The 22,663-nt window shown below is 39.6% G+C and overlaps 1 protein-coding gene across 7 annotated transcripts in view; it reads left to right on the plus strand.

The window, feature by feature from the left end:
* lypla1 (lysophospholipase 1) overlaps nucleotides 1–22,663 on the plus strand; it is a 61,527-nt gene that overhangs the window by 18,749 nt on the left and 20,115 nt on the right. For 6 of the 7 annotated variants that reach the window (XM_048595502.1, XM_048595506.1, XM_048595504.1 and 3 more), the window contains 3 exons: nucleotides 10,284–10,331; nucleotides 13,950–14,020; nucleotides 20,570–20,643. In XM_048595502.1, coding sequence (XP_048451459.1) covers nucleotides 10,284–10,331; nucleotides 13,950–14,020; nucleotides 20,570–20,643 — 193 coding nt within the window. Of the gene's footprint in view, nucleotides 1–6,609; nucleotides 6,794–10,283; nucleotides 10,332–13,949; nucleotides 14,021–20,569; nucleotides 20,644–22,663 lie in introns of all 7 variants that reach the window. The other variant, XM_048595508.1, reaches the window with a different exon arrangement.

Consider the following 22,663-nt stretch of genomic DNA (forward strand, 5'->3'; position numbering starts at 1 on the left):
TGACAAGTGCTTTGACAGGTATATGTAACGAGAAAGAAAAAAATGTAGCTTAAGTGAGTACTGGTCCCTTTAGAGGGTGATACTGAGTAAATAAATAATGGGAAATGGTTTGGGGTTTGAACAAGTACTTTGACTCTGTCAAATGAAGGGAACAAGAATATCCAAGAATAGTAGCAATTCCACAGGCAAAAACTAAAATGGAATTTAAAACAATCACTGGGGTGCAATGCCTGAGAGGGTGGTAGAGGCAGGAAACATTACAACCTTTATAAAGATACATGGATGAGCACTTGAAATGTCATAGCATCCAAGGCTATAAACCAGGTGTTGGAAAGTGGATTAGTGTATATAGGTCAGCAACACTTGAAGGGCCAAAGGGCTTCTTCGTGTCCTGACACTCTCTTTAAAGAAAAAGGCACAATAGAAGAGAGGTAATGGAGAAAGCAATTGGAGTATGAGGCTGGCAGTTCTTCTGATCCTGTTGACCTGTGGCTTAAGGTCTTAAAAGAAGTGACTCCAGAGTTAGTGGATGCATTGGTTGTAATCTTGCTCTCCAAGTTGAATACAGGTGTTACGCATGCTTTTTCGCAAAGGGAAGGAGACAAAGCAAGAAATAATGTCAGCTAGTCTAACTTCTGTCATTGGAAAAAAAATACTGGAATCCATTATCAAAGAGGTAGTAGCAGGGCATTTAGAACATAGTAATGGTGCTACAATGCCTTACAATGGTTTCGTGATGTGGAAATCCTGTCTTACAAATTTGGAGTTCTGAAGATGGAAGAAGCAGGATATTTAAAGAAACTGGTAGTTGTACTGTATTTGAATTTCCAAAAGGCATTTGATAAGATACCACGAGATTAAAACTTGCACTACTGGATTGATATTAGCATGGATAAGCGACCATCTAACTAACAAGAAACCAAGGCTGTTATTGATGAGAAACAAAGAGAAGGGGACCATTTGGCCCATCAAATCTAATCTGCTACTCCATTGAGATCATGGCTGATCTGATTAATTGTCAATTCCACTTTCCTGCCTTTACCACATAATCCTCAATTCCCATTATTGATGAAAAATCTGACTCTCTCAGCCTGGGCTATACATGATCAGCCAGTCTCAGCATCCACCTGTGGCAAAGAATTCCTCAAATTCATCTTCAAAGAAATTCATTTCATACAATCCCTACAGTGTGGAAACAGGCCCTTTGCCCGAACAAGTCCACACCAACCCTCACAGCATCCCACCCAGACCCATCCCCCTATAACCCAACTAATCTACTCATCCCTGAACACTAGTGGCAATTTAGCATGGCCAGTCCACCTAGCCTGCACACCTTTGGACTGTGGGAGGAAACTGGAGCTCCCGGAGGAAACCCACGCAGATACGGGGAGTCGCCCGAGGGGGAAATTGAATCTGGGTCCCTAGCGCTGTGAGGCAGCAATGCTAACCACTGAGCCACTGTGCTGCCCAATTCCTCCTCCTCTTTCTCTTAATGTGTGACCCCTTATTCTGAGATTATACCCTCTGGTCCTAGATTCTCCCACAAGGGGAGACAACCTTTTCTCGTCAACTGTATCAAGTCCTCTGAGAATCTTGTATGTTTCATAAAGGTCACCTCTCATACTTCTATATTCTGAGTTCAGTCCTCATTTACTGAACCTCCTCATAAGACCTGGTATCAGTCTAATGAACCTTCTGTGGACTGCTTTCAATGCCAGTATATCTTTCCTTTTTAAATGTTTCCTCAGACCTGTTCACAGTATGTCAGCTGTGGTCTGACTAGTGCCTTGAATAGATTTAGCCAAACCTCACTATTGTATTCCATTCCCATTGGCATAAAGTTTATTTGCCTTCCTTATTACCCAATGAACTTGGATTCTAATTTTTATGATGCATGGATGAGATCTCCCAAATCCTCTGTTCAATAGCTTCCTGCACCCTTTCTCGATTTAAATAATCTTTAGCTCAGCTGTTCGACCTGTGAAAGTGCATAACTTCATTTTTTTCCCCCACATTACATTCTATCTGCCAAGTTTTTGGCTGCTCTCTTAACCCGTCTGTATCCTTCTGCAGACTCTGATCTCTCCACGTGCATTCCCACTTACTTCTGCACCATGTGCAAACGTGGCTACGGCGGTACATTCACTGTCTTCTTATCCACGTTGTAAGTAATTGTGGCCCCAGACTTGATCCCTGTTACAGGTTGCCAGCCTGAAAATGCCTCCCTTATTCCAACTCTGACTTTTCTATTCGTGATGGAACAGGAACAATATTGCTTCCAATTCTTACATTAAGTGGATTTGGGCAGGGTACCTTTTTATAAATGCCTTCTGAAAATTACAATACATTACATCTGCTCCCTTCCTGTTTAACTATCCTGCTTCTTATCCCCTCAAAGCATTACTGTTAATTTGTCAAGCATGATTTCCCCTTCATGAAGGCATGCTAAGCTTGCTTAATCATATGCATTTACAAAAGCCCTACTGTTGTGTTTTATAATAGAGTTTAATGTATTCCTAATAATGGACATTAAGCTATCTGGCCTGTAGTTAGGTGTAGAGCTGGATGAACACAGCAGGCCAGGCAGCATCAGAGGAGCAGGAAAGCTGATGTTTCGGGTCTGGACCCTTCTTCAGAAATCTGAACCTTCAGAACCTCCAGACCCAAAATGTCAGCTTTCCTGCTCCTCTGATGCTGCCTGGCCTGCTGTGTTCATCCAGCTATACACCTTGTTATCTCAGACTCCAGCATCGGCAGTTCCTACTATCTTTGGCCTAAAGTTAGCTGTTTTCTGTCTCCTTCTGCTTTAGAAATAATGCAGTTTTCTAATCCTCTGGGACATTTCTCGAATCTTAAGGATTCATGGACAGATATGGTTGGGAACTTTCTGGCTTTAGCCCCACTAGTTTCCCTAGCACTTTTTCTGTCGTGATAATTTATGTATTTATTTCCAGTCCTTTTTTACCCTTGAATATTTAGTAGTTTTGAGATGTTATTGGTGTCTTCCACTGTGAAGACTGGTGCAAAGCACTTATTGAACTCTGCCATTCCCTGCTTCCGCATTATTATTTTCCCAGCCTCAAATTTATTTGTATTTTTTAAGACTTTCCCAATCCTCTGGCTTACCACAGGTATTTGCCACACCTGTATTTTTTTAATTTTTCAATCTGATGCTATCCTGGTTAAACATGGTTTGCTTATTCCTTATTAGAATATGCTGCTGTGAGCAATTAACTGTTTTCTTAAATGTCTGCCATTCATCAACGGTTTTTGCTGCTAAGCTTCTTCACCAGTATAGTCCAGCAAGCAATGTCCTCATTCCTTTTGTCAGTAACCCTTTTATATAAGCTTAGCACAATTTTCCTGATCCAAGTTCCCTTTCAAACTGAATTTACAATTCAATCATGTTAGGTTCACTGTCCTTGAGGGAATCTTTTACTGGCATTGTCTCATTATATATTACCAGACCTAAAATAGTCTCCTCCCCCAGTTGGACACAGCATAGATCTAAGAAACCGTCTTGAATGTACTCTGAATCTTTTCTCATGCCCTCTTCTGTTAATCTGACTGCCTCAACCGACATCAAGATTAAAGTCACCATACTTGGTGTGCTGCCTTTTATTACATGTCCTCATTACCTCTGGAATTATGCTCCATCCCACCATATGGCTACTGTTAGCGTGCCTGCGGACTGCTCCCACCAGTCTTATCTTGCCCTTGTTTCTTTTCTCCGCCCGTATGGATTCTGCTTCTTCTGATTCAAGATTATTTCTTGTTGTGTTTATTACATCCCAACAATGCCACGCCACCACTCTTTCCTTCCTTCCTGTCTGTCCTTTTTTGAGAAGTTACATCCCACTGAATATTCATGTTGAAACTCTTTCTTTCCCTCTAGTGGCTATAAAACCGTACTCCTTTTTAACCTGTATTTGTGCAGTCAATTCATCAGATCAGTGGGTCACTTTCAGGATGAAAACTGTAGCTAGTGGAAACATAATCAATATTGGGTCCCCAGCTGTTTATGATCGATATTAAATCCTTAATGGAGTGAATAGTTGTTTTGTCAGCAAACCTGGCTAAGATAGAAGGTAGTAGGAAGGCAAGTTGTGAGGAGTTTCTAGATAATCTGTAAAAGGATAGCACTGTGTTAAATGAATGAGCAAAAACTTGGTGGATGGAATGTATGTGAGATCTTCCTGACAAAGTGGACAAATTCAAAAACAACAGAAACCAAGAATAGGCCATTCAGCCCTTTGGGCTTGCTCCGCTAGTCAGTTTGATCATGGCTGATCCTCTCTCACAATGCCATATTCCTGCTTTCTCCTTATATCTCTTGATGCCTTTAAAATCTAAGAGTTTATCTATTTGTTTATTGAATATATTCAGTGACTTGGCTTCCACAGCCTGCTGTAGAATTTCACAAGTTCAGTACCCTTTGAGCGAAGAAATATTACCTCATCTGTCCTAAATGGTTCACCCCCCTGGTTCTAGACTCCCCAGCCAGGGAAAATATTGTCCAGTTCTGTTAGTTTTGTTTCAATCAGATCCCCTCTCATCCTTCTAAACTCTGGTTCATCTGGGCCTTTATTCACTAATCCTACCTCCATAAAGCAGTCCTGCCAACCCTGGTATTTGTTTAATGAGCCTTCACTGCACTCCAACTATGGCAAGGTTTTCCCACCCAGGAAGGGAAATACAAAACTGCATGCAGTACTCTGTGTGATCTAATCAAGGCCCTGTGTAACTACAGCAAGACCTCCCTACTTCTGAACTCAAATCCTATTGTAATGAAGGCTGATATACTATTTTATGTTTTGAATTGCTTCTGCTGCAACTGCCTACCCACTTTAGTGACTGAATGCACAGGGACACCAGATCTTTGTTCATTCGTATTGCCCAATTGTTGTGGATCAGACTTAAAGCCCCTCAAAATATGTTCAGAAGACAGTCTAGACCCTAACTTTTTTTTTCTTATCTTACATTTATCTGTAAAATGTTGCATTCCAGATGCAACTCAGTTAATCAAACTACTTGACGTTAACCAAAACAGACTTTGTATTTTAACTGCAGTGTAAAAATAAGACAAAATAAACATAAGAATTGGCTTATCTGGAACAATCAATGCTTAACAAAATAATAGATATATTAACTACTACTAATTAACTATTCCAATATAGTAACGTCCCTTGGCAAAAGGCAAATTCACTAAAATAGATTGTCTTACAGGCAATTCCCTAGTCCAGGAGGGGGAAAAAAACATCAAGATAAGACTCTAACACAGAGAGCAACGGGGAAAGATGTACTGCAGTTTCTAAACCTGGCTTCAAGACCCCAGTAACTGCTGCTACTGAAAAAACTAAATTAAAAATCATGGTTCTGTGGGAGCTTGACCCCATCCGTTCAGGCTGTTTCTGTTGTTCCAGCCATTTTAAAAAAAAACCATGGCACTTTGAACTGCTTACACTAGTAACTCTGGTTAGACTGCTCACCATCTTTCTCTCTCAATCTTTCTTCGTGAGGGTTGGCCCGGTGAAGAAAGAATCCCAGGACAAGCCTTAGTATCACCACACCACCTCCCTGCCAAAAAAAATAAAGTTGGCTTCATTTTTAAAACCTTTAGTCTTGCACTGTACATACACAATATAATATGTTATGTTGACTAAGCATGAAAACCTTCACTACTACGGTCATTTCAGTCCATTTTTCCTGCCACTGAATGCCACCATCTTCCTCCTTCAAAGTTGCGACAACGTGTCGGCAATTACGTTACCAAAGTGGCCATGTGTATAACTTTCAAACTAAATAGCTGGAGCATATAAGTTCAGCCAAACAGGCTAGAATTTTTATCTCTTACACATTACTGGCAATATAAATGTTGCAACACCAACACCAAGCTCAAGGTCTCTTTCTCAATTGTGGATTATTACCATTGATTCAATTTTCTGTTTTATGTTTTAAAAAAAAAAAAAAAAAATACCCAGTCGGTCTTTCTATCAGCTTGTCGTCATCTTGCAAAAGTGCAGCACCGACACTCCTCGATAGCCACCTTTGAATAGCTTTGCATAATTAGATGTGGCTAATACTGGGCTACACATTTGACATTTGACATTCCTGTCCACTGAAATTTTCTGCCCTTCTTCGATAGGTCTGCCAGTGGAGCAATCACACTGCTAAAATTCTGTACAAACTCCTGATAAAAACCACTCAGTCCCAGGAATCGTAATACTTTCCTCTTTGCCGATTGTGTGGAGAAACTCTCCAGTAACATTTGTTTTCGCATTTTATGGGCCAACTTTCCATGTCCAATAACATGGTCCAGGAATGTGACTTGAACTTTTGCGAACTCAGTCTTAGTTTATCACCAAGTCTGCTTTCCGAAGTCGCTTGACCAATTTCAATAGATGCTCCACATGTGGAAGGAACATTTGACAGAAGATCACCACCACTGTACCCAAGTCAGTGAACACCACACAACTGCGTAGTCCCAAAATAACTTTTTGGTTAGTCTTTGAAATTGACTGGTACATTTTTTCATACCAAATAGCATGGCATCAAACTGGTACAGTCCATTCAACACCACAAAAGTGAAAACTTCCTTTGCTCTTTCAGATAAAGGTTCTTGGCAGTATCATCTGAATAAGTCCAACTTTGAGGTACAAATTGCTGTCTCGCCTTTCCAATACAGTCTTCCAAAGGTGGAATAGGATATGAATCAGATTTTTGTAACTGCATTGACCTTGTGAGAGTCCACACAATCGTTGGGTACCATCTGGTTTTGGCATCATTGCTATGGGTGAGCTCCATTTGCTGCAACTCAGTTCAATTATGTTGTCTTTGAGCATGCATTCAAACTCTTGAACCTATGCCAACTTTAGAGGGTGAAGTCTATAAGGATGTTGCTTAACTGGAACAGCATTTCCTATACCTACAGCATGTGTTATCAGATTAGTGCTTCCCAGCTTATTTCCACATATTTCCTCACGTGATTACAATAATTCTTTCAGGTCATTTTGATTTTCCTCTATAAGGTGACTCAATTTATCCCAATTTTTTGAGAACTTCATTTTGTCCAATTCTGAATCATCTGCACTTATTTTTTTCGTTCTGTTGTAACAGATAACATCTCCTCCTTTTGCTTAGAGATAGTAGGAACTGCTGATGCTGAAGTCTGAGATAACAAGGTGTGGAGCTGGATGAACACAGCAGGCCAGGCAGCATCAGAGGAGCAGGAGAGCTGACGTTTCAGGTCTGGACCCTTCTTTAGAGAAGATTTCTGACCTGAAACGTCAGCCTTCCTGCTCCTCTGATGCTGCTTGGCCCGCTGTGTTCATCCAGCTCTACACCTTGTTATCTCTATTATAAAAGTTGGCAAGTTGTTACAGCTGTACAGAATTTCAGTTAGACCACATTTGGAATATTGCGTGTGTGGTTCTGGTCACCACACTACCAGAAGGACATGGATGCTTTGGAGAGGGTGCAGAGAAGGTTTACCGGGATGTTACCTGGTCTGGAGGGCTTTAGGATTTTGATTAGGTCCCTCGAGGCTAATGGTAAAATTAAACCACATGGAATGGGACAATATGTTGGCATGGATGGGAATCTTTTTCTGTCTGTCCACCAAAGCGTGAAAAAACAACTTTTTCTAAGTGGTAGGCAATGACTAATGGGGTGCAGCAAGGCTCCGTGTTTGGGGCAGCAAATGTTGGGTGTTGTCCACAGGCCCCCAAATGGTAATTGAGACACAAGGGAAGGCATTAATTGAGAAATCAGAGACGCATACAATAAGAGTACAGCTGTATTCACGGGTGAATTAAATTTGCATTTTAATCAAAACCGTGGAGGATGACGTCCTACAGTGTGTATGTGATGATGGGTTTTTTTTTTAAGACTGATACATTGAAGAACCAAGTAGAAAGTGGGCTATTTTACACTGCATACTGTGCAGTGAGAGGATAAATTATCAATCTTCTGTGGGTTTCCTTGGGATCGAGTGTCTAAAGGGAACAATGAGGGCATGTGACATGAATCGGCAAATCTGATTAAGGAAACTGACAGTGGATAGGCAATGGTACATACTTGTGCACAAATTACAATAATTGTTCGTTTGTGTCGAGCATAAAAATAGAGGAAGGCTTACAAAAGAACTTAGGGATAATATCAGATCTAAAGAAAATGTATGTTAAAATTTCCAGAAGAAACAGCAACCCTGTGGATTTGGGAGCATTTCAGAAATTAGTAAGAAAACAAAAATTTGATCATGCAGTGGAGAAAGAGTTTGAGAGTAAAACTCGGGTGAACACAAACTGACTGTAAAAGCTTCTATAAAAGTGTGAAGAAAACAAATTTAGTAAAAACGAACGTACGTCCCTTACAGACACAGGCTAAGGGAAATTATAATGGGGAACAAAGAAATCGCAGAAGAATTGAACATGCTTTGGTTCTATCCTCTCAAAAGAGGGCACAAAGAGACTCCCAGAAATGTTAAGGAATCAAGGGGCTGGTGAGGAGGCAGAATTGAAGGAATCGGTATTAGCAACAAAATTATTGCCCCATCATAAATGAAGGTTAAAGGCTGGCAAATCACCAGTGCCTGTACAGGGTGCTGGTGAGGCTGCATCTGGAGTACTGTGAGCAGTTTTGGTCTCCTTTTAAGGAAATATTTCATTGGAGATGGTTCAGAGAAGGTTCACATTGGATAATTGCTGGCCTGGAGGGATTTCCTTAAAAGCAAAAGCTAAACAAGTAAGCACTCTACTCCTTGAGTTTTGTAGAATGAGAGGTAATCTTTTGCAATATGTAAATGCTGAGAGGATGTCTCCCTCATGGGAGAGTCTAGGACCAGAGGATATAGTCTTAGAATAAAGAAGTGCCAATTTAAGACTGAAATAAGGAGGAATTTCTTCTGCGGATTGAGTCTTTGGAACTCAAAAAACCATGGGGGCAGAGTCCTTGTGCAAATTTAAGGCTGAGATAGATGCTTGATCAGTAGGGAAATTGAGGATTATGGGGAAAGGGCAGGAAAGTTGACATGAGGAATGTCAGATGATGCAATTAAATGGCGGACCAGGCTTGAAGGGTTTAACAGCCACCTCCTGTTCCTGTATCTTACTGTTTGCTGGTATACTATTATTGTAAATGTTTTTGTCCCTTCCTATGATACTGCTTCCTTTAACCAAACATTACAGTACTCCATGTCCTTCTCGTTTCTTCATGGGTTTGTAAACTACGCGACCACCACCACCACCACCAGCCCCCCCCCCCCCCCCCCCCCCCCCCCCCCCAAAAAAAAAATGATTGCTTCTCCTCGGGCATTGCCACCCACCCCTTCACTGCCATAGCCTCTTTTTGACAGTTCACAGCTTTGATCCATCAGGATGCTGTTCCCCAGTTTAAGTAGATCTCAAAAAAGAACAATTTCCTGTTTCTGCTGTATTGTTGTCGATATCCATTGAATTGGAACATTTCACTCCCACATCATTTTTGGGGTCATGCACGTTCAGCAATGCTAATGTATTATTATATTTTGAGACTCTATTTACTTATTGATTTGAATTCTAGCTCCTTAAAATCCCTCAACCACAATAAGAGCTGTCATTAACCAAGTTCCAAAGGAACTTCAAAACTCAGTTAAATTAGAAAGGGGACGCAATGGACTAGTGGTAGTATGGCTGGTCTGTTAATTCAGGAGCTCTGATTCAGATCCCACCATGGCAGATGGTGGAATTTGAATTCAGTGAGAGTCTAACCTTGACCATGAAACTTGTCAATTGTCACAAAAAAATCCACCTGGTTCGCTCATGTCCTTTCAGGGAAGGAAACTGATGTCCTTACATGTTCTGGCCTACATGTGTCTCCAAACCCACAGCAGTGTGATTGACTCCTGGGGATGGGCAGTAAATGCTGGTATAGTCAGTGATGCTCCCATCCTATCAATGAATTTAAAAAATGTAAACCCTTATCCATGAACTCTTAACACATAGATGAAGCAATACAGGCAGCATGTGGTGAAGCCCCTACCTTCAGCTTCTTCTCCAAGTCCCGTACCATTCTGACTTGTAAATGTATCACTGTTCCCTCGTTGTTGCTGGGTTAAAATCTTGGAAATCCCTTCCTCTCAGGAATGCAGGTCCAATTACATAACAAGGACTTCAATTGTTCAGTGTTTCAAGAAGATGGCTTAACACAACCTTAAACTAGTCAGGACAATATAGCAATGCATTATTCATATCCCATGAATGTGTGTTTTGTTTTTAAATTAACATACGGTTCAATTTTTGTTTTAGACCTATTGCTCCTGTCACAATGAACTTCAGAATGAATATGTCATCTTGGTAAGTGTTACATTAGAATAGATGTCATTTGTAATAATCAGTGGAGTTTGGCATGTACTGTATGTGCAAGCAAGAATCTTGAGGAAAACATTTTGTAATGTTCCTTAGAGTATTAATTTTTGCTAGTTCCTGTGGTGTTGCAAATGAGTTGTGCCTTTTATCTGTCAATTCCTGCTCATCTGTCTGAGTTAATATATTTAGCATTTAGTGTCTTGTTTGACCATACGTAGTTGCAAACCCTGCTCCTCTAATGAGAGGATTCAAGTCTGGCAGCAGGATGTCTTGCTGCAATTGTATAGGGCCTTGGTGAGACTACATCTGGAATGTTGCCATTTTAGTCTCCTTGTTTGAGAAAATATGTTCTGGCTACGGAGGGAGTGTGACCAAGGTTTACAGGTCTGATTCCTGGGCTGGTAGTACTGAAGTATAAAGGGATACTAGATCGTTTAGGACTATATTCACTAGAATTTAAAGGAATGAGGAGATCTTGTAGAAACCTATACAATTCTGCAAGGTCTAAACAGGATAAATGCAGGAAGGATGTTTCCCTCTACCCGGAAGCCCAAAGCAAGGGTTTACAGGATATGGGTTGGCCATTTAGGACTGAGATGAGAAATTTCTTTACCCAGAGAGTAGTGAGCCTGTGGAATTCACTGCCACAAAGTAATTGGGACCAAAACCTTGAATGTTTTCAAGGAAGAGTTGGATAGAGTTCTTGGGGCTAGAGGGATTAAAGGCTATAAACAGAAAACAGGAACAGGATATGAAGTAGAATGATCAGCCATGATCATATTGAACGGTGGGGCAGTTGGCCTGCTAGCGCTCCTATTTTCTATGATCTGTACAGCAGCTGAAAGTAGTCAACAGCAGGATAAGAATAACAGTTTAGCCTGTGAAATGGTAAGTAATATTTGCCACACATCAGTGTGATGGAATGACTGTTCAACAAAGACTACCTAAGTGCTTCTCCCAACTTTCATTAACACTGCCATTCCTGAGTATTGGGCTAACATTTTGGAAGTTATCTTTTGACCAAACCTCTACTGGATCAACCACTTCAATGCTATGGCATGATTAGCTGGCCAGAGCCATGTTGGAAGCAGGTAGGCCATTCAACCTCCAATCTGCTCAGCCATTCAGATCTACATCCTAAATCCGTTTGTCCAACAATCTCTATCAATTTGATACCCACATCTAGCAAAAATCTGTTTACTGGTCTTCAAAGTTGTTTTGAAAGCCTTTTGAGAGAGAAAATTCCACACTTCTACAAGCCTTTGTGTGCAAAAATATTTCCTGATTTTTATTCCGAAATTGTCTCATTGTGATTAAGATTTTATCTTTTTACTCTACCACCATGAACAAGAGTTCATGTCTGCAGTGATTGGAACAAGTTCAGCCAGGTGGACCTCATAGAATGAGTTCCCTGATTGGGGCCGTTAACCTGGTCCATTTTTGGAGGGTACTGGCTGACAGATATAAACAGGAATGTCAGAGGTTTTGCTCACTCTGAGAGTTGGCTCTGAACTAGCTAGGCCAGTGTCATGTACTATGCAAGTGTAAATAAAAGGTGACCTGATGACGGGATATCTGCCCTCATGGAGTTATTTCAATGTCTTTCTAGCCAGTACTTAAACGTTTTTACTCACCTTGATCAGATCCCTTCTCCATTTCCTGTACTGAGAGGAAGGAGTGCAAGCAAAGTTTATCTACCATACTCTCTTAACTTAATCCTCACAGTTCTGCTATCATATGGCTTGTTCTGTGATGCACACCTCCCAATTCTGCCATTCCTGAGGTAGAGGTGCCTGAATACTCTGCTCCAGATTGTTTCTGACCAAGACACTATATAATTGAAGTTTAACCACCTCCCCCTTTTTGTATTTAGCCCATTTGAGATAAAGATCAGCATTCCATGATTCTTAAGGTTTTTCTTCCTCTATCTGACTTTAATGAAGCTTAAACTTGGAAATCCAAGTTTCTCTTTACTGCTTTAGAAAATAGCTTTCAAGTTTTGAATGGCATCAAATATGTTCAATTGAACTCCATCCGTAGTAGCATTCTTATCTCACTTAAATGAATCTATTGCTTTGTTCCTAGCCATGGCTCAGTTCATCATGTTGTCTCCTGTTAAGTCAAAAGTTTGAGCTCAATTCTTCAGAGATTCAAGTGTAAAATTGTAGGCTGGCATTGTGGTCAGTATGGAGGGAGCATTGTTGGAGGGCACTTTTTTGCCTATGGATAAGTTTTTAAACTGACGCTGTCCTCATTCTGTGGTGAGCATAAAAATCTTGACAGTGTTTCAGTGAAGAGCAGGGAGCTATCCTTGGTGTCCTGCCCAATATTTATCCCTCAGTCAACATCCCCTTGATAATGACCAGACAATTTTTATTTTCAATCACATTGTTGTTTATGGCAGCATATTGTAAACAACAATCCCTACACTTCAGAAATACTTTGATTACAAAGCATTTTGAGACTGTGATAATGAAAAAGAGTTTTTGCCTATCTGATCCAAAGGAGAGGCTGGAAGCTCACTAACAAGTAGCTCATCTTACGACTGTCAATGCTTTTCACAATCCCAGAGATAAAGTCAGGACTGTGAACACACCGGAATAGTAGGGTAGTAGTAATACTGGGTTAATTTATAAGCCCAGACTTATGCCTGGTAGACATGAGTTCAAATCCCAAAACACCAGATGATGAAATTTAAATCCATAAAGTTGGAATATAAAAATACCTTGTAATGGTGAAAGTACAGCTAAGCTCCCGTCCAAGTTCACTGTCCCTTTTAGAAAAGGTAATCTGCTGCCTTTGCCATTATGCTACTGTCTTCCTCTGGTGTTCCATCCATGCCAAACTGGGTAATGTTAGTGGACTGTAATCCAGCAATCCTGCTGGAGGACTAATGTTGAGGGCACCGCACCACAATGGCTGATAGAATTTAATAAAACCTGGAATGTCAAGCTTGCTCTAGTATCACTGACCAGGAATTTATCATCATTATATCACTAAGGTCTGTCAGGTAAGGGTGGCAGATATTGTGGGGGTCAACTTGAGAAATTGATAAGAGGACTTTAGGTAAACAAAAATAATTGTCTCTTATGGAGAGGAAGCTTTAACAAAGTTTTTAAAACTCTCATTTCTGTTGAGTCACAATAACTTCAAGTTTTATACAGATTACAGCGTGCACATTACAATTCCTACATCTTAATATCCATATGTCACCACATTATCTTTGTTTCCCCACACTCTGTAGGCATTGTCAATTCTCAAAGGCCTCTGATAATATGGCTTCTAGTTGCTAAGCGTTCTGAATCTGGTTTGTTAGTTTCCACATGATTTGCTAGTTTTGCTTTATTGTTGATTTTATAAGCCTAAATTTAACTCACTTAACTCTTTCAACTGACTTCCTTCCCTAGTCTGGCCTTTGGTCAAAATACTTATTCTTTTTCCCCCCCAACGACTCCACTTGAGAATACAAAATAATGATAATCAGAATGTGCAAGTTCTCACAAAAAGACATGAACGTCATGGTCTCCCCAAACTGAGAGAACTGAAATTGAATCAAAAGCAAGTTTGTTCTTTACAAATTTGTCAAGAAAACATTTATTTTTGTAGGTTTGATATCATTGGACTTTCTGCAGATTCTGTTGAAGATGAAGGTGGAATAAAAAATGCAGCAGAAAGCAGTAAGTGTATGCAACTTATCATGTCTAACTTGATTTAATTAAATGAAGAATTGATGGTGTTGGTAAAATCATCATGCCCCTGTTAACAATTTCCAGAGGTAGGCTGAGTTGGAACCTCTGCTTCAGCAATTAATTGCTTTTGAAAGTTTATGATAGGGGATAACATTAAATATTTATACTGCTCATCTGCCATCTGATTAAAATACCAGTATTCTTAGATACGCTACTGTTGTTGCAGGATTTCCAGCACACCGCAAAATTCTTCTCTTTGACCTATCTTTAATATTTCATGTGGTTTTAAAACAAAACATTGGCAATGAGCTAAAATAAATTTTAGGGTCTAAATGTGTTCTCATGAAATGATTAACTTGCAACTCTTTAGATTAATAGGGTTAAAGTAAGATATTGCCACCAAAAGTATTTGTTTAATAAACTAGTTTTGTTGTGTTGGTAAGGCATTGTACCTTAGCCTACCTCATTGTTTACCAGCATAGGAAACTATTGTAGATTGTCCAATTTAAGAGAGCACCATATTTCTTGACTGAAAAGTCACACTTTTACTTATTTTCAGCCTAAACTTTAATGCCCCCAACTAAGAAGCTAGGACATAGTATGTATACTTGCATTAGTCATCAGCTTCAATTCATCACTTTGTAGATTGATGTTTACTTATCCTTTGGACCAGTTGTGAGATATCAAGCAGATGATGTGAGCTATGTTGCAAAAATACATGGGAATCTAAAATGCACCTCTGCAAAGTAGACATTACCTGATGAACAGCAAAGATAGTGAACGCCCATGCTGGTGGATCATCTTTCATTCTCCATATACAGGTGCATCCTGGTTTTGGAGGAATCTTAAAGGGCAACTTACATACTAACACTAATTGTCAGTCTTTTATGGAGACAGTTATTATATTAAGATTTTCTTTCAAGATACTTTAAAGATTTTTTTTTTGTCATTGCCTGTTGATCTTAAAATTCTATATGACAAGCATCAAACTATTTTGGTTGACTGCTATTACTACTAAGATTATTTTAGTGCCAAACCCACCAACTGCTTTTTTATTTTTTTTAGATAAATCCAGTGGTATACAACGTTCAGCATCTTGCTTGAACCTAAATTTTCCCCTTGTCCTTGTTTCACCTTCTAATAGCTTCAGTTAATCTAGGACTGTCTTAATTTTGCTTTCTTGCAAAGTCCATCACCAATCATCAATCTCTGTCCTGACCTAGTCCTTCTGCATCAAGGAGTCAACTTTCTGATCTGAACCCACTCATTTTGCTATTTGATTCCTTATATTTTTACTCCTGTTAATGCTTTCTCCTGCATTTCTCTTCAGTCTGAATTTATTTTGCTTTGCCCTCTGCAACTCTGATTCAAGACCACTACACACTCTCAAACCCTCCCAGACTTTTTTAAAAATTCTTTATTCCCTGCTCTGCATATACCACCATCTCCACTTCTAGTGTACTCTGGGAAGTTTATAAAAAAACAAAAATAAATAAATAAATAAATTGAGCCCTGTAGAATGCATATTTCTTCTAATGTTGTTTAGTTACTTGGTTGACGTTACAGGAAAATAAAAATGTGTGGCTACTTGTCGTTTTGAGGTTCTGTCTCAATGGGTCCCTGGAATCCACTACTTTTTTAAAAATTAACTACATTATTTGTATCCTTTCTAAATTAATATATTCATAATGCATGGATTGTGTAGTTTTCAATTGCTCACCTTTTATTCCGTGTACTAAACAAAGAATATGATAAGCCATTTTGGACCACTTAAGTTAATTTCTCGTCAAAGAATATACTTGCTCAAGATCCCTTCAATTTGCTTTATTAATCTGGGTGAAGGTGCTGTTTAATAGAGCAAGATATCAGCGTTGGTACTGTTGCCTTTGCTTCAGAAGTTTTAAATCTAGCTCAAGATTTGAGCATAAAATCCAGTCTGATACTCCAGAGCATGGAATTGGAATTCTGCACTTGGGTGCCACTTTTTAAATGAGACATTAAACTGATGTTCCATCTGTCCTCTTTGACGTACATGGTATGTACCTTGCAATTCTTTCAGAGAACTGTGGAGAATATATAGTGTTGGAGAGGAGGCTCACAACTGACTTGGAGTGAGTTCTGAACAAGAGCAGCAGAGAGAAATCGAAGGATGGCTGCAGTGAGGGCTGAATCTTTTCATCAAAGGCAGGAATCAGAAGTCGGGGCTGATCCCAAATCAAGTTCTTGCCTTTAACCTACCTTGAAGCATGTATTTTGTGTATGTGATCTTAATGGCCCTAGAGACAGGCAAGGGGACAGGACACCAGGGAAACGGATCAACTTCTGAACCAAATAGTTGCTGATTGTGTTAATGTAGGGCCATGCACATCTTCTAACTGACCAGGGCAAATGCAGAGTTAGGATCTGGAACAGAGTCATTAGTCATGCAGTCATATAGCTTTGTCCAATTCATCTGCTCTGACCTAGTCCCATTTGCCAGCATTTGGCCCATATCCTTCTAAACCCTTCCTATTCATATACCCATCCAGATGTCTTTTAAATGTTGTCATTGTACCCACCTCCTCCTCCTCCTTCTGGCAGCTCAGTCCATACACTCACCACCCTCTTGAAAAAGTTAATGTTTGATTATTAAAATTAATCATTCTTATTTTATCCAAACCTTCAATGGTTGACCAAACAAAGCTGTTCCTGCACTGTAAAGCCTATGCTAATTATCTTCAGGAAGCTCCTAATGATGACCCCCCCCAAAGCCATGAAAATTCCTGGATAGTCAGAAGCTGACTTCCTTATTTGCCTAGTGACGTCAGTATGCCCAATTAACAAGGTTGATGTCTTTACTTCCCCAGTTCAGAACCTCCACCTTATCCCATACTATTGCTGGTGGTCATAAATAGAATGCTGCTTTGACTAGCTTTGGGAACAAAATGTCAAAGTAGGATGTTGTCCAAAATAAGTATTGGTTGGTATTTCAGTTGTTTTTTTTATCTAATGTGTTGGTTCGCAGTTTTTAAACTCCTACCTTTAATATTTCATAATAAGCATAACTAAGTTGACTGGAAGAGGAGCCTAGCAGCAAAGACAGTGGAACAGCAATGGCAGGAGTTTCTGGGAGTAATTCGGGCAACACAGCAAAAATTCACCCCTAGGGAAAAAGAAGCATACTGAAGGGAGGAAGAGGCAACCATGGCTGACAAGGAAAGTCAGGGACAGCATAAAAGTAAAAGAGAAAGCATATAATGTGGCGCAAGGCGGTGAGAAATCAGAGGATTGGGAAGCCTACAAAGATGAACAGAGGACACCAAAATATGAAATGATGGAGAAGATTAAGTATGACGTTAGGCTAGCCAGTAATATAAAGAAATGCAAGGGTTACTTTAGATCTATAAAGGGTAAAAGATAGGCAAAAGTGGACATTGGGCTGCTGGAAAATTATGCTGGAGAAGTAGTAATGAGGAACAAAGAAATGGCTGGGGAACTAACTAAGTATGTTGCGTTAATCTTCATTGTGGAAGACATGAGTCCAAATATCCAAAAATTTAAGAGTTGAAGGGGCAGAGGTGAATACGGTATCTGTCACCAAGGAGAAGGTGCTAGAAAAGCTGAAAGGTCTGAAGGTGGATAAATCGCCTGGACCAGATGGGCTACATCCCAGAGTTCTGACGGAGATGGCTGAAGAGAGAGATCAGTACTAATGCCTCCACTTTCAGGAATCACTGAAATCAATGAGAATCCCAGAGGTCTGGAAAATTGCTAATGTAACCCTCCCTGCACTCCCGTTTTAAGAAGGGAGTAAGGCAAAAGACTGGAAATTATAGGCTGATTAGCCTGATCTCAATCATTGGTAAGATTTGAGTCCATTGTGAAGGATGAGATTTCTGAATACTTGGAAGTGTATGGTAAAATAGCACAGTCAGCATGGTTTATCAAGGGGAGATCATACCTGACAAATCTGTTAGAATTCTTTGAAGAGGTAACAAGCAGATTAGAACAAGGAGAGACAATGGATGTTATCTATCTGGACTTCCAAAAGGCTTTTGATAAGGTGCTGCACAGGAGGCTGCTGAGTGAGATAAGGGCCCACAGTGTTAGAGGCAAGGTACTAGCATAGAAGACTTTCTGTCTGGCAGAAAGCAGAGTGGGGATAAAAGGGTCCTTCTCAGGATGGAAGCTGGTGACTGGTGGTGTTCCACAAGGTTAATGTTGGGACCACAACTTCTCACTTTATATATAAATGATCTAAATGAAGGAACTGGGGGCATTCTGGCAAGGTTTGCAGATGATAGAAAGATTAATGGAGGGGCAAGTAGTGTTGGGGAGTGGGAAGGCTGCAGAAAGACTTGGACAAGTTAGGAGAGTGGGCAAATAAGTGACAGGTGGAATACAACGTGGGAAAGTGTGAGATCATGTACTTCAGTAGGAAGGACAGAGGCATGGACTATTTTCTAAAAGGGGAGAAACATCAGAAATCTGATGTACAAAGGGACTTGGGAGTCCTTGTTCAGGTTTCTTGAGGTAAATTTGCAGGTTGAGTCGGTAGTTAGGAAGGCAAATATAATGTTGGCATTTATCTTGAGAGGACTTGAATATAAAAGCAGGCTTGTACTTCTGAGGCTTTATAAAGCTTTGGTCAGACTGCATTTAGACTTTGAGCAATTTTAGGCCCCATACCTCAGGAAGGATGTACTGGCCCGAGTGCGTGTCCAGAGGAGGTTGACAAAAATGATCCCAGGAATGACTGGGTTCACCTGGACAAGGACTCCCAAGTCCCTTTGTACATCGGATTTCTGATGTTTTTCCCCTTTTAGAAAATAGTCCATGCCTCTATTCTTTCTACTGAACGTTTGAGGACTCTGGGTCTATACTCGATGGAAAGTTTCTGCGGAGGGGTCACTGGACCCGAAATGTTAACTGTTTTTTTCCTTCACAGATCTGCTGAGCTTTTCCAGCAACTTTGTTTTTGTTCCTATACTGATTGGAGTTTTGAAGGATTGGTGGGGGGGGGTGCAGGATGGGATCTAACTGAAAGTAACAGCACACTGAACGGCCTGGACAGAATGGACATTGGCAAAATGTTTGCATTAGCAGGAAAGACTAGGACCTGACGGGACAGCTTTAGAGTAAAGGAAAGACCCTTCAGAATGGAGATAAGGAGAAACGTCTTCAGTCAGAGTGATGAACCTATGGAATTCACTGCCACAGAGGGCTGTAGAGGCCAGGTCATTGAGTATATTTAAGTCAGAGATAGGGTCTGATTGTCAAGGGGATCAAAGGTTATGGGGAGAAAGCAGGAAACTGGGTTTGGAAAAACTTACTGCCATTATTGAATGGCAGAGCAGACTCAATGGGCTGAAAGGAGCAGAAAGTAGGCCAATGTCTTATGGTCTAAATAAGTTAATCTTAAGTTAGAGACAAAGTCGAGAGTCATTAATAAATTCCAGGTGATGAGACGTGTGTATACATGTACACTTCAGGATAGCAGATGGGTCACTATTTGGAAGAGTAGGAGGAGGCAAGAAGTGCAGGAGTTTTCATGGTGAGTGTTATTCACATACTGCTTTTTGGCATTGAAGGCTGTTAGGATTGATTTACTCCTTGGAGTGCTGCTTATACCTGTCTCCGATGAGCAAGGGATTTTGTGAAGAGGAAGAGAGGATAACAGTAAGGAATAAAAATACAATTGTTATAGTAGATAGGCAACTCTAATAAACATGGTGAGTACCTTTTATGGTGTGTTGCCTTCCTGGTACTGAATAAAAGATGTCATAGAGAGGGTGCACAATATTCTGTAGAGAGAAGAGCATGGGCCAGCAGTTTTTATACATAGTGATACCAGTAGCATAGAGGAAACATATTGAAATCCTACAGTTAGACTTTCAGGAGCTAGGAAGAAAGTTTTTAGTTCTTAAAAAAAAAAAAAAAAAACACCTCCCAAAGGTTGTAGTCTCAAGATTACTCTTGGTAAGTCGCTGTGATCATCAAATGAAGAAGAAAATGGGATCAGTGTGTGGCTTGAGATTCTTGAGTCATTGAACCAGTCCTCCAGACTACAGACACCTACTCCAAAAGGATGAGTGACACCCCAACAGGGCCAAGATCAATGTTCTCCATGGTTTAAATTCACAAATGTGGTTTGGAAGGTTTTAAGGTAAATCACAAGGGGGTGAGAACCAGCAACTAGAAGTATAAATTAGGAATAAGATGCATAAAGAAGTGAGACTACTGGATTGTAATCAAAAAAAGTAGCTAAATTGAATGTTGGTCTCTGAGGAGTGATGAGTTAATAATAGAACACAAATGGCAAAAACAGTAAATTAGTATTTTGCCTCAGCAGTTGAAGGCATTGAAACCATCCAAGTAGTAATAAGTAATGCGGAGAGGATTTTTCAAGGCTTCTTTTTGGGGTTGAGAGCTGGAGGTGGGAGAGGACCGTGACATTTTAAAATTTTTAAAATGAAAATGATATAAATAATCTTTCATTGCATCATTTTCTGTGCATTGAATAAATAACCTGTTTTAATTTCATTATTTATTTTGCAGTTAAAGCCATGATAGATCTGGAAGTTAAAAATGGAATACCGTCCCATCGAATTATTTTGGGAGGATTTTCTCAGGTGATGTATTTCATGCTTGTGAACAAGACATTTACATTCTACCATTTTTAGGCTGATGTAAGGTGACTTAAAGTAAATAATCAATTACATTATTATTTCCATTATAGTGTGACTATAGAAAAGATCTTGACAAAATTTGAAGCATAATAAATCCCAATTTTTGCAGTCTTTGACATGATACAGCTTTTCACATTACTTTCAGTGTTGACAATTTAAATGTTTTTTTTCTGTGCATTATTAGTGGTTTATACTTGTGCTTTAAAACTATCAAATATTTTCAGAACTCTCCATTCTGTGACACTTTGTTAAATTGACAACATTCAAGTATTGTCAATATGCATGATTATTTTTTGTTTGCACCAAAAACTCAAAGAAATTGTGCAATTCAAGTGCCTATCAGTTTATTCAGAATATTAAGTGCTAGTAACATAGCCAATTCAGCAAAGTCAAAAGATCTTAAAGTTTTGGCAACATTTTATGATGAATGGAGGTAGCTATTCTTATAACAATATAGGTTGAGGATTTTGGGTGGAATTAGATAATGCTGACAATTACCTTGTGCTTTTCTCCAAAGTGACTGTTCTGCAAATATATTCTGATGTGAAGATCTGAATTACAAGCAGGAGTGTACCACTTGATCCTGCCTCAATATTCTTAGCAATAAGATCATGGCTGATCTCTGATTACACAAAATCCTGCTGACTGATGACCTTTCATCCTACATCAAGAATCTACCTACCTCTGCCTTAATGTTCAGACTCTGCTTTCACCAGCTGTAGGAAATGAGTTCCAAAGACTTTATTTATTGTAATATCTCACTTTTTAAATTTATGTAATTAATTTCTCAAACTTGGGGGAAATACTGGTTTGAAATCTCCATTTTATGTATGCCCACTATCCTCAAGATGCTTATTTGTATCATTGACATAGAAACTAAAACAGGCAGAGAAAAGGCTGCTGCTTATGCCAAAAGGCAGAAGAGAGGCAAAAGCCCATGCCGGATCACAAGAATTTGCTGAACTAATGATTATTTGGATTTTTCAATGCTTGTAGATGTTTGCTTTGCAGCCTTGTTGGAATGGATGTGGAAGTTACCAAGGGGTAGTCAACATCAACCTATTCAACATGTTCAAAGTAACTATAAATTTATTTCACACTCGTTCATGGGAAAGGTGCAGTAAAACAGACTTCATGCAAGATTCCTTAATTTTATTTCTGCATAATAAATTTAATCAGCTGAACAATAATGGATAAGAAAACCTTGGAATCAGATGACAAATGGCTACTGCTACCTCCGAGTCGCCTTCTGATAGAAGTATTCATGTTTTTATTAATTTTTCATTTAATATAAGCACCTACATTATGTACATTATCCTGCTAGGGCCAGTTAATATTTAAAGAAAAATCCAAACACTCAGCATTTAACAGAACGATTCCACCAAGTTTATTCTTAAAACTTTATATAAACAGGTCCTCCCCAATAGCCAGAACATCTTCCTCAAATTAAGGAGATCAGAACTGTACACAATAACAGAGGGTGATTAATGTGTGGAATGAACTTCCTGAGGAAGTGGTGGATGTGGGCACAATTACAATATTTAAAAGACATTTGCATAAGTACATGAATAGGAAAGGTTGGGCAGAGGGGCTGTTGGTGGATATGGGCCAGGCGCCAGCAGGTGGGGCTAGTTTAGTTTGGGATTATGGTCATAATTGACTGGTTGGACTGAAAGGTCTGTTTCTGTGCTATATGTCTCCAAGATGAGCAAAACAAGCATCACTAACTTAACACAATAATTTTATAGTTACGTGTGCTTAGAAACCCGATTCTAATATTTACCTACACGCCACCCAAACCAAGTGTTCTTTTCTCTTAAGAAATCCTGAAGGTTCATTCATTTTTCCTGGGTCTGACCCAAAGGTATGGCACAGTCCTTCAAAATTTACTTTTAATTCTCAGTATTTCAGTTTTCTCCAAGGTGCACAAGATTTATGGAGCCTATTCCATTAGCTTTTAGTT

Source organism: Rhincodon typus, chromosome 4 (assembly GCF_021869965.1).
Source record: "Rhincodon typus isolate 14 chromosome 4, sRhiTyp1.1, whole genome shotgun sequence".
Lineage (NCBI taxonomy): Eukaryota > Metazoa > Chordata > Chondrichthyes > Orectolobiformes > Rhincodontidae > Rhincodon > Rhincodon typus.